General features: G+C 31.9%; 1 protein-coding gene across 2 annotated transcripts in view; it reads right to left on the bottom strand.

Annotated features, from left to right (window-relative positions):
- LOC118201867 (cell adhesion molecule Dscam1-like) overlaps positions 1-15074 on the bottom strand; it is a 476421-nt gene that overhangs the window by 72737 nt on the left and 388610 nt on the right. Inside the window, exons 24-25 of one of the 2 annotated variants that reach the window (XM_085815871.1) lie at positions 11272-11421; positions 7119-7318 (exon numbers count right to left, since the gene is read on the bottom strand). In XM_085815871.1, the coding sequence (XP_085671997.1) occupies positions 7266-7318; positions 11272-11421 (203 nt within the window). In that variant the 3' untranslated portion in view covers positions 7119-7265. Of the gene's footprint in view, positions 1-7118; positions 7319-11271; positions 11422-15074 lie in introns of those variants that run through there. The other variant, XM_085815870.1, reaches the window with a different exon arrangement.

The following is a 15074-nucleotide window of genomic DNA, read 5'->3' on the forward strand; positions in this document are numbered from 1 at the left end:
CATAGAATTCCTTTTACTTTAAATAATATACATACCCATTTAAGTATCGATAGTACTTCATATGCATATACTTGTGTGTATGTATCCAATATATGCATATGAAATAAAAGTTACCACACATTTTCAGGTCGCAAGTAAAACGTAAATACATAAAAGTAAAGCAATAATCGATTCATAGTGAAACAGGAGGGATTGTATAATTTTTAAATTCTGGTAAATGTAATGTATCAGTGCCACACCATTAGTCAATAATGTTCTTAATAATAACTTAATACGTCTGAAAAGAGCAAAAATAGTTATTAAAATAGCATCTCCTCTGCAATAGCTGCTTTATTATTTAAAAGTGATTGTACTGTAATTGCAGACGTGTCTTAAAATTAAGGAGATCAGTATTACAGTTCAGATCACAATAACTATAAACCAAAGGAAAAAATCCAAAAACATTACAGTTGCATAATGTCACCGTAGGCAGACAGGAACGAGAGAATTCCTTATATATATATATATATATATATATATGAAGATATATGTATATGAAATAGTTTAGAAATTTTAGAAGTGTAATATATGCGTAAAGAAGTTTGTTGTCGGGGCTGGATAAAAAATACTCCTTTTGTTTGTAACCTACGAATATCTTTAATCCAGTCCAGATAAAGCGGCACTGGCGAACTAGGATTGCCTGCTCTGGAAATTTTTACATTTTTGAAAAGAGCAAACAGCAGCAAGTTTAGAAAGCGAAGCTGAAAAGGAAATGCAACGTTTGAAAGATGAATAAAATGTTTTCATATTTGCAGTTAAAATTTCAGTTTTAAACTATCTGAAGTAGTTGTTATTTTTAGGACGGAAAAAGAGAAATATGTAAATTAAAGCGGAGACTTAAGAGATTATTGAATATTAAAGTTTGCAATTTTATTTTTATTTACATACATTTTACCATCTCTAAATGAAAAAAAAAAATAAATAAATAAATAAACGCCTGTTTGGAAGTTTAATATAAAATATGAAAGCTTTCCGATTTTATTTATTTATTTTTATTATTTTCCCCTTAGTTATGACTAATCTAGTTTTACACGACTTGCATTTTATTCAAATATATTTTATTTAAATTATCTGCAATGTTATTACTAAAAATTTTGCTATTCCAATGACAGATCTCGAGTTACACTAAGAGATTAAATATATGACGTAATTTTATTAATATTACTTAATTTTCTTCGGAATTAATTTTGACTACACAAGCAACTGACCTTGAAACTTTTTTGAAATATGTTTTCGCCTGTTTAGAAAGGATATAAGATTTATTCCGACACACATTATTTTTAACAACAAAAGCAATGAACAAGAAGATACAGAAATAAACGGAAAAATCTTATTTCAGTTTCTGCAATTTTTCTCCAAAGCATTCGTAGAAAATTGTTTGGAACTGCTTTTGTGTTAAATTACTTAACTTTTTATTCAGATTTCGAAGGTTTAATACTGGGCAAAGGTCTGGCGACCAGGAGAAAACTGAACCTGTGATATATCAAAAGTACCTTTGGGAAGCAATGGCATGTACTTTTCAAGTCTCATTTTATTTTTATAACGCATAGTAAGGTTTCTTAATAACGCATAAAACAACAAAATTAATTAATGCAAAGCTTGAGGTTTTATTTATTTCAAATTAAATTCATATTTTACTTAATTTTAGAGTAGCCATTTTTGTTTTACGAAGGCCAATTAATATTAAAATGTTTCTTATCTTACTTATAATATAATACTTATTATCTCTTTTAGATGTTATCGTCGCCATTTTAAGATTTGAGCTGCTGTAGTGGTTCACATTTTCTATTGATTTACTCCTGATTTCAAATAAAGAACATACGATTTATTTTACTGTATAGTCTAAGAGGGATTATATTTTCCAGACTCTAATACTAGTATTTAATACTAATACTATTATTTAACAAGATAACGTATATTAGAAAATAACACACTATAAGGTATTTTCTTCATCTTTTACGCGTGCTTTCATGGGATAACTGGAAGCACGTCGGACGCGTAATCGGGAAGTCCCTAGATCGGATCCCGGCAAAGTCAATGCACATTTTTCATATATCCTGCTTCAATAAAATCGAATGATTCTCCAGTCTTCAAGACCAAAATGCTAATCACTCCATGCATTTTCTCTGGAGATGTGAACATTTCATATGTTGCTTCCAAAACACAAACTGCTTTTCGAAAACTATGCAAAATAGATATGGATGCTTGCTCCTGTAAGTTTCATTGCTTTAAGAATATTTTCGAAAGTGTACTAGAATGGATTGTGAATTGTATTATTTTAATTAGAGCAAGGAGCGTATGAACAAGACAAGGAAAACTTATAACAAATGTAATAACAAGAAAAACGTATGAAAATTTTTCAATTTTTGAGTGCTGTTAGAAAGTTTGTGGGAGAATTCTTCATTAAAGTAGACGGTAGTAGATTTTTTGTTTCCCGTATTTCGTTTATAGAAACAAGTCCTCGTGGTATACGTACTCGAACCGCTGTGTCAGGCAGTTGCAGCATATGATAACCATTGCATCTCATTACTTGCTAAACGCAGTCGTCGAAAGACCACCAACCAATTCATCTTCCAAAGCACCGTTCATATGCAAAGCTCCTTCGCGCAGCCACCGTTTATAAGGGGATATGAAGCAGTATCCCCTTATAAATGTCTTGTCGCAATTAAATGTCTTGTTCTCTTGTCGCAATGAAATCGATATGTGCATCTGAGTGCCTTAACTTTAATTTTAATTTGAAAGATATTTCTGGAATACCGAGTACCATTGTCTGCACTTGTTTATTAAATTTCCGTATCTCGTGCGGTTCCATCTAATTTTTTTTGGATAATATCGCATTCCCGGATATCTATCAACGCTATTGTTTCGCTGACAGTCCAGCGAGCTATAATTTTCACATCAGCCATGTTGTTTATTAAATTAAGGAAATCTCCCCATTTGCCCTGCTCCAAAGAGGTAAATTCTACCTCCAGTTCCGAGAGGTACTAAATTCTACCTCCAGCTCCGAGAGGCAGTTAATGCTTGTTCGCCATGTGAATGGGACACGTTAGAAGAGTCGGTTTTCGCCACCGGTCAAATCTTCTCTTGTGAACGAGGTTCAAGTGATGACTGCCGCTGCAATAAGCAAGTTAATATCTACTAGTATTGTGAGGCAAGTGTTAAGTCCTGAGTGATCCGATGTGACTGCTACTGATTAAGGTGAATTAATATAGAAAATGAAGTAACACAGAAAGTTAAAATTACCCAAGTTTTACCTACAAATGTTTGGTGTGATTTCGTATGTTATTATATGAACAACAAAAATTATGTTCTTGCTATATTCATTCCAAGATATTCATTACTATATTGTCTTCTTAACAAGATTAGTGAGGATTTCAAGATCCTGCATATTTGTGGACAAGTTTAGTAACAAAGAATAAACTATTTCAAATGTACTTCAGAAGAATAGATCTGAAGTATATTTGAAATCCGATTAACATTGGTGCAAGAATAGCTAGGCCTAAGATGAGCTGCAAAATAAAAGGAGAACAGGATTTTACCCAGCAATTGGTTTAAAACGTTTTAGAATTTAATCTTGCTAAAGAAGCTAACAAATTCTTTCGCCACACGTGACAAATGACTGGTGATGCAAAAAATTGCTTAAAATTATTTCTAATCTGTGTATCTCAAAGTCATATACCAAAACATAAGGGAACGGTATTTCAAAAAACGTTCCACTCTGAGTTTTGGGTTGTTAGAGAAGACTGATTAAGATACGCTTGAAGTACGTTAAAAAGTAATAAAATTAAATTGCATAATTTGGTTCATGGTTTCCTGTTTTCGATCATGAAATTGCAGTAGTGTATATGGATAGCTTATAAGAGTTTCTTCCTGTGTTATTCTCAGGACCGAGTACTAAATCCAATACAATGTAAACCTATTTATTTAGGTTGATTTTAGGTTCTTAGTTCGAATGTTATTTCAACTGCATTAATCTACTTTAATTAATCTACTAATCTAATGTAATCTTTGATGGCCTTCTTCGATGCAATCTAATTTTACTTAACAGTAATCTCTGCAAATAATGCTCAAAATTACAAGTATTAATCCTATGTACTCATGTTTTTTCTTTTGTACCTACCACTATATAATATTCAACTGCATTAATCTACTTTAATTAATCTACTAATCTAATGTAATCTTTGATGGCTTGAATGCCTTCTTCGATGCAATCTAATTTTACTTAACAGTAATCTCTGCAAATAATGCTCAAAATTACAAGTATTAATCCTATGTACTCATGTTTTTTCTTTTGTACCTACCACTATATAATATTCAACTGCATTAATCTACTTTAATTAATCTACTAATCTAATGTAATCTTTGATGGCTTGAATGCCTTCTTCGATGCAATCTAATTTTACTTAACAGTAATCTCTGCAAATAATGCTCAAAATTACAAGTATTAATCCTATGTACTCATGTTTTTTCTTTTGTACCTACCACTATATAATATTCAACTGCATTAATCTACTTTAATTAATCTACTAATCTAGTGTAATCTTTGATGGCTTGAATGCCTTCTTCGATGCAATCTAATTTTACTTAACAGTAATCTCTGCAAATAATGCTCAAAATTACAAGTATTAATCCTATGTACTCATGTTTTTTCTTTTGTACCTACCACTATATAATATTCAACTGCATTAATCTACTTTAATTAATCTACTAATCTAATGTAATCTTTGATGGCTTGAATGCCTTCTTCGATGCAATCTAATTTTACTTAACAGTAATCTCTGCAAATAATGCTCAAAATTACAAGTATTAATCCTATGTACTCATGTTTTTTCTTTTGTACCTACCACTATATAATATTCAACTGCATTAATCTACTTTAATTAATCTACTAATCTAATGTAATCTTTGATGGCTTGAATGCCTTCTTCGATGCAATCTAATTTTACTTAACAGTAATCTCTGCAAATAATGCTCAAAATTACAAGTATTAATCCTATGTACTCATGTTTTTTCTTTTGTACCTACCACTATATAATATTCAACTGCATTAATCTACTTTAATTAATCTACTAATCTAATGTAATCTTTGATGGCTTGAATGCCTTCTTCGATGCAATCTAATTTTACTTAACAGTAATCTCTGCAAATAATGCTCAAAATTACAAGTATTAATCCTATGTACTCATGTTTTTTCTTTTGTACCTACCACTATATAATACATTTATTGCATTACATGCGCCCTTTGTTTTGCATGTAAAATTTTATAGTTTACCATGCATATTTATTCTTTATTTGATTTTATAGCACTTCATACCTTGTCTTACAGTGATCAGTGGAAAAGTATATTTGACTTTTTAATAAGGTAAATTTCACATTCCTATCAGAGAAAGCTTTCTTTCGTTGTCTGAATATTTTGGCGTGCATGAAAAAACAGCTTTAGCAAAAAAGGTGGAGCAGTAGTACAAAGACTATTAAAAACAGTTATTCTTCATTCGCTAAAGTTTTTAGTAACAATGAAGTAAAAATAAAATTTCTTAATTATCTTTGCATTCTGCTGGTGTAAAATCCCTGGAAATATATTTAATGAGAGTGGCTGCCTTTCCTCATATTCTCCGTAATATTGCAGGTGCCAAATTTAGGATTTTGATTCTTCACGATTCTTCCGTCACATTTTTACTGCATAGGCATTGCTGATACACCAGATGGCATTTAACCCAGTTAATGGTGTCAATGACACTCACTATTAGGTTAATGAATATATTTATAATGTTGTTTACAGAATATTTTTAAGATTCTGGCATTTAATAAGACCAGTTGTAGTTGTTTATTTCGACTAACTCAGGCCTGAAGTATGAATTGTAAAATGAAGTGTGAATTTATTGAAAAGAAGAGATGTCTCCAACATATTCTTCTATACGAGTGCAACGAAGTTTCAACTACTGCAGAAGCTTTCGAATAAATCTGTGATGTGCATGAAGAGCAAACTACTGATGAAAAGACGGTGGAGAAAAGGATCGACATTTCCCGGAATGCAAATTTTGATCCGTAGGATGACATGCACTCTCGCTCATCGCATTTTGATGAGAAGCGTTTGAAGAACCTGATCAATCTTGATCCCCACAGAAACACTCTCGAAGTACAGTACCACGTGTTTGATTGTCATCACTTAAATGTATTACATTTGACTTATTTATACACCAAATGTAGTATTCATTTAATGCACTCACAAATGCATATATGTGTATACATACAATATAATTTCACTTATATATAATATTGATTTATGTTATAAGAGTGTTCATATGTAATACTGTGCTATTCAAAATATCGTGTAACAAAAGAAAATAATATGTACTGAACAACAGGTCTTGTATGCCAATGTAACTGATTTCAGCAGAAATGACGTTCAATTTCGTACGGCAAGAACTAGGACGGATGTCATCTTCGAGGTGTATAGTACCACGTGTTTATAGAGAATTTCACTAGAAAATGTCAAATAGGTGACATGGCATCATCATTCACATAAAAACGCTAAACTATATGTTGCAAGCATGATAAAATTTGCCAATTAGAGTCTTAATTGAATGGTTTTTCTATACATGGGATATTTCCCAGATGGTGCAGCTACAGCGCATCTTATTTTCATACTGCCAGCGAATACACTTCATGCCAGGTTCTCCGGAAGCGCAATGATCAACTGAAAACATTTGTGGATAAGTATAATACATTAAACCACCAACCCAAACCATACCAGAAACAATAACATCCAAACCATATCAGAAAGTTGAGAAAAAATGAGTTTTGTATGGAAATTGAGGTGTGATGCATTATGGAAATAGTTTAACATTTAAATCAGTAAAAGTACAATGGTAAAAAATGAAACCTATACATCAAAGTAATACTACAATGTGTCGATTAACTGTTGAAACATACATGCATGGGCTTGACATTTGAAAGTCCATATGCCTGGTATTTAAATAATACATTGAAAAAACTCCTTATTTTTAAAGATATCATTAAATATTTGCTAGCATTATGTCATATCCCACTAGGATAAAAAATGTACATATCAATTGTGTACAATTAAAATTTATTGAATATACAAACAATGGACATGTATTAGTGAAAAATACAACATGATGAACGTTTAAAATAAGGGATTCCATTCTTCCAATAAACAGCAGCTTTTTGATTCAATGAGTTCATAGAAGATCACTACGAAGGGATCAGGACCAGCCTGAATACTTTTTGATTGTTAGAGATGTGTCTCCTGGAACTCCTGAAAGAGAACAAAAAAAACATCAGCTCCAAAGGAGGACAAATCTCCAACAATCAAAAAGCTTTTGCCACAAATACTAACAAAAACACTTATGTTATATTTGAGATCACGATCTACAACATGCCGTTTTTGATGAAACAAAAGAATTTAATGACTTCTTTTTTTTCCCTTTCATAATTAGCTGCAATTGTAGAAATGGAACTCGTGAAAAATTTTACATAAAGTTAACTTTTGCAAATTCAAAATCAGATAATAAAAATTAATTATAGTATATTTGAACAAACATGACGTCTCGAAAATATCAAGTAAGAAAAAACGATTGGAATGTTTTCGAGAATTCGAATTCCTGATAACTTGAATGAGTTTACTACATCTTTTCAAAGTTTTTCTTTCTAGGTCCAGCCATTCCCAGAATGTAATGTGTAATTGTTATTATAATTTGAACTCCAACTAATTCGTTAAATATACCGGATTATTCACAAGGTTTTCAGCACTAGCATATATTATAAATCTCTAATTAGTTATTATAATTCCAAATGCAGAATTAAATAAAATATATGAAATGAAAATCAATATTTTCCTGTTACATATAGTTTTTACAGCATTTTACTTTATATTGCATCTGGGTAATTAGAACTTATATATCGTCGATCTATTTAGTGATTTCATATCCTTTGAGCAATCATTCAGAAAAAAACTTTATATTATATGTTTTTTCAGGAATGTTTTTTATAAAAATTCAAACTTTTGATTAAAGTTTCAGTCGTATCATAATACAAATACTTTATGGAGTCTTTATACACCAATATTAGTGTATTACTAATTGCACATTTTCGTTTTGTGGGGAACGGCATCATCTCTATTTTTTACTCCCCCACGCAATCTGGATGCATAAAGTTGCACTGATCAACAAATAATATTGGCTGAGACGAACATATATACAGAATTATGAAGGTGTCTCAATAAAATAGGTTTATTCAATAAATGCAAATTAAATTCTTCATAAATTCATTCTTTATAAATTTAGTCTGTAAAAGCTATTAAGGCACTTTATAGCTTGAAATTTAAGGATGGACATGTAATGCTGAAATAATAAATGAAGCAAATATCGTATGACATTATATATGATAGAAATTTAAATTAGTTTAAAATTTTTTGATTACCCAGAAATTTTAATTAGCAATGAAGTTATCGAAATCTTGAATGAGTTGAATCCCAAGTTTTTGAGTAAGGTTTCGTTAAGTTTAGTAACTTAAGGTAGGTTATTATTTAACTGAAAAAAGAAGGATATGGGGGCGCAGTATGCAGCTGTATTGCGAAAAAGGAAGAATACTTTTTTGCCAGTGTTGTTTGTTTCGAATGATCAACGGACGGTAATAGGAGATTTGACTCTTAACCGTGACAGAAATTGCGGCGAAAAATTTCAATACTTTCCTGTTATTTAAAACAGGTCGCTAGCATTTTCTCTTCTGCGAAGGAAAGAAAAGTTTCTTATGAAAAGAAACAAGGTTGGCAGTAAAACATAAGTTAATAAAGAAAATTTCCATCAGTGTTTGAACTAAAAACTTTAAAATTTTTCCGTTGCAGATTTGTATTCTTATCGGGAGAATTCTTACAAATTTTTGCTCTGTTATCGTTGGATAATGAAGACTTAATTAACAAATGACTGGCTAGAGTTAAGGTTTAATTGACAAACAAATAGCAAATTAATATTCCAGGACTGCAGAGAATAGTTAGAGATAAACATAGCTGGTTGAGCGGAAGGAATAAGAGAACTGCTGCTCAGAAAATAATAAATACTTAGGTGCCAACTATTTTCAGTGATTCTTCGAAGATTCTGTTACGGAAACAACAAAAGAATACAGATATGTGAAATAATAACTTATAATTCATTTTCAAGTACTTGATCATGTTTATCGTATCACCTTGAGATAGATATGTACTGTAAAAAATATTGTTGGAAATATAAACATTATCTAGTTTATTGTAACTTACCTTTCCAGAAATAAACATATTATGTAAATAATGCTTTGTTAATGGCTTCCGAAATAAAATAATTAAAAAGCTATTTAATTATTTAAAAAAAGCTTAAGAAGTTCAATTTCTTATTGTATAAGGTATTTTTTCCCTCCTTCCAGTATGCCATTGTGGTGTAACGGTAGCACACTCGGTGCCCATTCGAGAGGTCCAGTATCGAGTCCCGGCGAGCGCATTGCTCATTTTTTTCACGCCTCCTGCTTCAGAATAACCTTATCACTCTACAGTGAGTTTGACTCCCGGCGAGGGCAATGCACATTTTTCATATGTCCTGCTTCAAAAAAACCTGTTGCCTTTACAAGTGTAATCTGATAATGTGTGCATTAGAGGTATACTGAAGAACTGTAGGCATAGGTTCTAAATTGGTCGAAATGATTTAAAGTTACTAATGTAATCCTTGATTGGCCGGTCAAAATAAAATTAAACTGATTGATTGATATTCAGAGAATGTGTATTTTATTTCTTAATGTATTTGTAACTGTAGAGAAGTTAGAAATAAAACATAAATCAAATATTGTAGTACTTTTCTTTCCTTACTATTATTTTTTTATTATATTGTTTTTGGTCTTTCAAGTCATCTTATTGTTAATTACATTCCTAATCCATGGGTTCTTCTAAATCACGAACTTAACAAAAATTATTATTTGATTAATTATGGGTTATTGCGGCATGCATATATAGATGATGCTTGTAAACTTATTAAACCTTGGTAATACGGTTGCATTGAACAATAAATTAAATTTATAGATGAAAATGTATTTTAGAGAGCTGGTGATGGAGTTGTTATGCGTTAATACTTCTCTGGCGTTTTGGTATATGCTTATTATTGAATTCAATGAATAATATTTACAGTTTAAATGTAGTCAGTGGGCACTATGTTAAAGTAGAAAGTGTGGGGATTTTTGATTCTTTTATGTTCCTTCATGTGACACGGATTACTTTGAACAGATGCTTAAACCAAATTTATTAAGTTTTTCACTGTTTTCGAGAACAAACAGAAGTTGCATTTTAAATACATAATTACTACCAGGATTCTATAGAAAAAACACCTTACTGTTAATTCTGTCAGTCACGAGGTTTAAAATCTCAGCTTAAAATAATAGGCCACCAGTCAATATATTTGCATTTTTGGAGTAGTTATTTCCCTCATAAATTCTTTAAACAGATTTTACTTTTTGTCAAAAGAATTTTTGTGGTTTTTAGCTGCATTAGTCAATTTTTGTTTAAGATGTTTAAATCCAATGAACAACTTAAGTAAGTATGTCATAGTATAAGCGTTTATAATAGTTAAATACTCTGACGGAAAAAGTTACAGAGAAAAGATCAGTATTAAATTAAGATAAATTAGCACCGATTTTATTATTCAGTAAGATAAAGAGATGGATGCGTTTTGTGACTTAAATCGTTCTTCAAGAACGATTCAAGAAGAAAGCATTCTTATATCAATTTCAGGAAATTGTTTATAATAACGAAATGGGCTCAGTCCCTGATCGAATACTGCAAAATTGAAGCTATCTAATTATTTCGATCCCAAATATTTGAACAGTTTCAGTGCCAAAATTCTCGATAGCTCATCAACGTATGTTGCAAATTGTCGCCAGATAATCGATAATCCTAATCAAATTCACGTATAGCTTGCCGTTCTCTAAAAGTGCCCTGAACAGTCATGTTTTAGTGTTATATTCTATCATATTTTCGCCTTTTCCTCAAAATATTTTAATAACTGTTGACTTTTTAAGAAGTGAGAAATATTTTGACGACTGCCGGCCATTTGGTTGCAGATTGCAACATACGCTGCGACTTATTTGCTGCAAATTGAATAAGGGAATATTATTGAATTTTAATAAAATTTAACATCAATTTTTACTTTTTATCATTGCTTAAGTCTTACACTGATAGATTTCTTTGTTGATTACCTCTTTGAGATCCGGACGCCATAGCGAGTGGTTTCCTCGCGGGTGAAGAGTAGTAGGACGACTTACCGCCGTAGCCATCATGGTCTTTTATACTCTTTTGAGGAAATTCACTCAAACCCATGTGCTCGCCATTCCTGCCTTTCCGGCTGTCTGAAAAGAAGCCCAGACATAAAATGAAATCATGAATTAACAAAACTTAAGAAATACTGTTGTAATTAAAAAGGATTTTAATGACAGGAAATAATACGAGTTTAAATTGAAATTCTGACAAAATACAGTTTTATTTTACTTAATTAGAACTTTATGCAAATATTCTACTCTGTGCTTAGACATATCGTGATAAACTAGAATTGATTTCTTTTTCCAGTGATTATATGACAGTTTTGATTAGACATAAGTAAGATTTGTTTGTTTCACAGATAACAGTTAAAACAGCTTAGTTGTGGCAAAGATGCACTGTTTGAGAAACAACCGAAGTTATCATTGGAGTTTGCAGATTTATAATTGTAATTGTCGATAGAGACGATAATTCCTCTTCCACCGAAAGAACATGTCGATGTGAGCCTCAGAGTCGACTAGCAAACGCTCACAGGGCATTTTCCACAATCTCCCTTCCCCGTCCTGGATTCTTTTTTTTTTTCCTAGTATAGAGGAGTTTGCTCAGAGAAGTCATCGAAGATTCCGTGTAAAGAAGGTATAATTTCATTGAAGTTACAGGCGTTCGTTCTACAGTTTAGGACGGTGTTACAATATTATTTATTGGTCAAATTAAGTGATGTCCAAGAAGGCTACTAATGACATTCACCATCATTTCATTAGCTGAGTCTTAACACTTCAGCTAGGAAGGCTCCAGGAAATTACCAACAACTTCTAAAGAGCTGGAGAAGTTAGTAAAATCGATAGTAAAGTTATAATCAGAGATGCATCCGGTCTAATAGTAGAACAGACAATACACAGCGCTTTTAGAATGACAATTAGGACATACTTGAAAATGAAGAACAATCTATATAAGCATTATCACGCAATAATGTCCAAAATATAGGCAATGGTCAAGTCTCAGTCAAGACCTTGTTGCTTTTTCAGAGTAAAAACCACAAACAATAAGTAAATGTCCAAACTAAGAATACCACGCAATATCAAATAAGTCTGTCCATACTAGGAAGACCACGCAATATCATAAATCTGTTCAAACTATAAGTGTGCCCATACTAAGAAGACCACGCAATATCAAAAGAGGTAAGGGTTGCTCTAGTTTGTAATATCGATCCAACTACTTAAAGTAAAGATTAAGATAGTGTCTAGCAAGGGGGTTCTTCTTTTGGACTGTCGAAATATGATATTCGGTTGACAGAAGAGGCAATTAGCAAAAGCTCCAAACTGCGAATATTAGTTGAGACTAAAAAAGCAAAGAAATTAAATCCTTATCTAATAATGTACCATGAAGAAAACATATCTAATACTGTAAAGACTCAAAACTATGAACTGGAAAATGCAAACATTGAGGTAGCTTTCGCTACGAGAACAAGAAAATTGCACTGGGTATTAATACTAGTCCCAACGAATTTAAATCACATGATTGTAGACAAGAAAAGAATCTGCAATAGCTTAGGTATAACATCAGGAGATAGATACTGATATCACTGCTTAATCTGTATGTTTAAAATACGTACAGAAACACCAAAAGTATACAAAATGTTGCATAGACAGCCGTTAAAGACCCGAATGCAAACGAAAAAATACCTGAATATATAAACGTGTGATAAAAATAATTATAACATATACTAGCTTAGGATTCGGCACTAAAACAGAAGATCGTCCATTCCATCAAAACGAATTAGGAGATAAATTACTATTGATTTATAAATTATTATTCCTAAGAAATATATTAATTATTAGCTCAAGAATACTAATAAATCTGCAGCCTGCTAGTAGTTCTGGGGCATATTTTAAAAGAAGAATTGGATTCAAATAAATCTATAATAATTAAATAAAGTTTGAGCGGTTTTCGCTTTATGTAGTAGAAAATATCACTCCAATTAAAAAAAATCAAAAGTATTAATTCCCCTCTTCTACTGTCCATGCAATGTTACATACAACAGCAAGTAATGGCTCTTTTGATTAAACAGTCCGTCTTCATTAATTGTAATAGAAGAGTGTTGTTCGCTTTTATCTGACATTAATATACTTCTAGTTATCATTCAAGGCTAAATGTCCGTATATAATGAAAATTATATTAGTTACTGGTGATTTCAGTGCTAAGCATCCATAGTCGTAGCTAAGGTTTACAGCGCCCAGGGACAACTGAAGATTTCGCACCCCCTCTGCTTGCCAAGAATGGAAAACATTTAATTCTAAAATGTCGCAACATCAGTTTGGCGCACCTTTGATTCTGCGCCCGGGGACAGATGCCCACCTCTAGCTACGCCCCTGTAAGCATCTGCTTAAGGGATACTAGGCGGTGCTGAGTAACTAAAATAAGTTTTTAATTTATACTTGAGTTTACTTTCATTATTCAAGGACAAGAAATCCTCATTATCTGCAAACTCTTGACGTCTATCAGGCAGACGCAAGATTGCGTATTCATAATAAAAGATCTATGATGATATATTTCAGAAAGATTACAGAGAAATAGCCTGTTGAGAAATGTTGCACACTTTTCGGAGCCGTTCGATAGGATATTGTATGCTCACCATTCATTCGCCCACCTTCCTTGAGCTAACTTCATTGTTCCCCTAACTTAGGAATGCAAACACTGTAATAACTCAATCAATAAAATAGTTTTGTAGTTCATATTTTTAGACAGATCGAGTATATCGCCGATTATGCATAATGTGCACTGAAGTGTTTTATAGCCACGAGAAATGAAAGAAACAAATTTAAGAAATTCCAGATAACGATGTTTTCCAACTGCATAAGTAAAAGAAGGTAACCAAATAATTCTGCGTTCTGTAAAACATCAGCTACATGAGAACTATTTCCCTCTTTTCAGACTATTTTCCTCTTTTTCTTTTTTTTGTGGTTTCTTCACATGGTCAGGAGAAAGCATCTAATAGTCTTCATTAAAAAAGGGGGAAAAAATGAAAAAATCCTGCAAATTCTACTGTTCGAAGCCAAATTTAAGTGAATTATTTTAATGAGTTTTAATGATAATTTAAACGGATTTTAAAAATGTTCATCCAGATACGGGGCTTTTATCTAATATCCAAATGTTTTTATATCAATAATATACCATAGTTACTCATAAATAAGATCTTCACTTACTTTGCTATATTTTTGTTCTAATATTTGGTGGGGTCTTATAACTGAGCATTTTGATAAATGAAATTTCAGAATGAGAGCAACGAGCTTAATTATGGCACTATATAGAATTATAACACTTCTCAAACACTGAATAAGCCGCACAACAAATTTTTGTGAAATTTCCGTATATTTCGTGAAAATAACGTGTGTTCGAAAATTAGCGAGTTTCCATTGGGAAAAACGCAGCTTTTCCGGCAAACTTGTATGTGTTGTGTGGGAGGTAGGAAGTAAGTCCTTTCTTACTTCCATGCCAGGGTCGAAGGCGGCAAGTTAAATCCTTAAAGGAGGCCATTTTGGGTATCACCCCTGCTGGGAGTATCCACTTCTCGCTTTGCAAATAAAGAACGATAATTATCTGAAAGATCCCGTTGAAATTAGGCGCTTCTTGCATCCCGGGGAAGCTTTGTCTTTCCTTTGTGCAAAAATAAATTAATTAATTAAATCTGAAAGCTTTCAGATTTTACATTACGCCCAAGAGGGCGTTTTTTTACGTTTTGAGTGTT

Source organism: Stegodyphus dumicola, chromosome 4 (genome assembly GCF_044657685.1).
Source record: "Stegodyphus dumicola isolate Sdum_Otavi_A_Nest chromosome 4, ASM4465768v1".
In the NCBI taxonomy this organism is placed as follows: Eukaryota; Metazoa; Arthropoda; class Arachnida; order Araneae; family Eresidae; genus Stegodyphus; species Stegodyphus dumicola.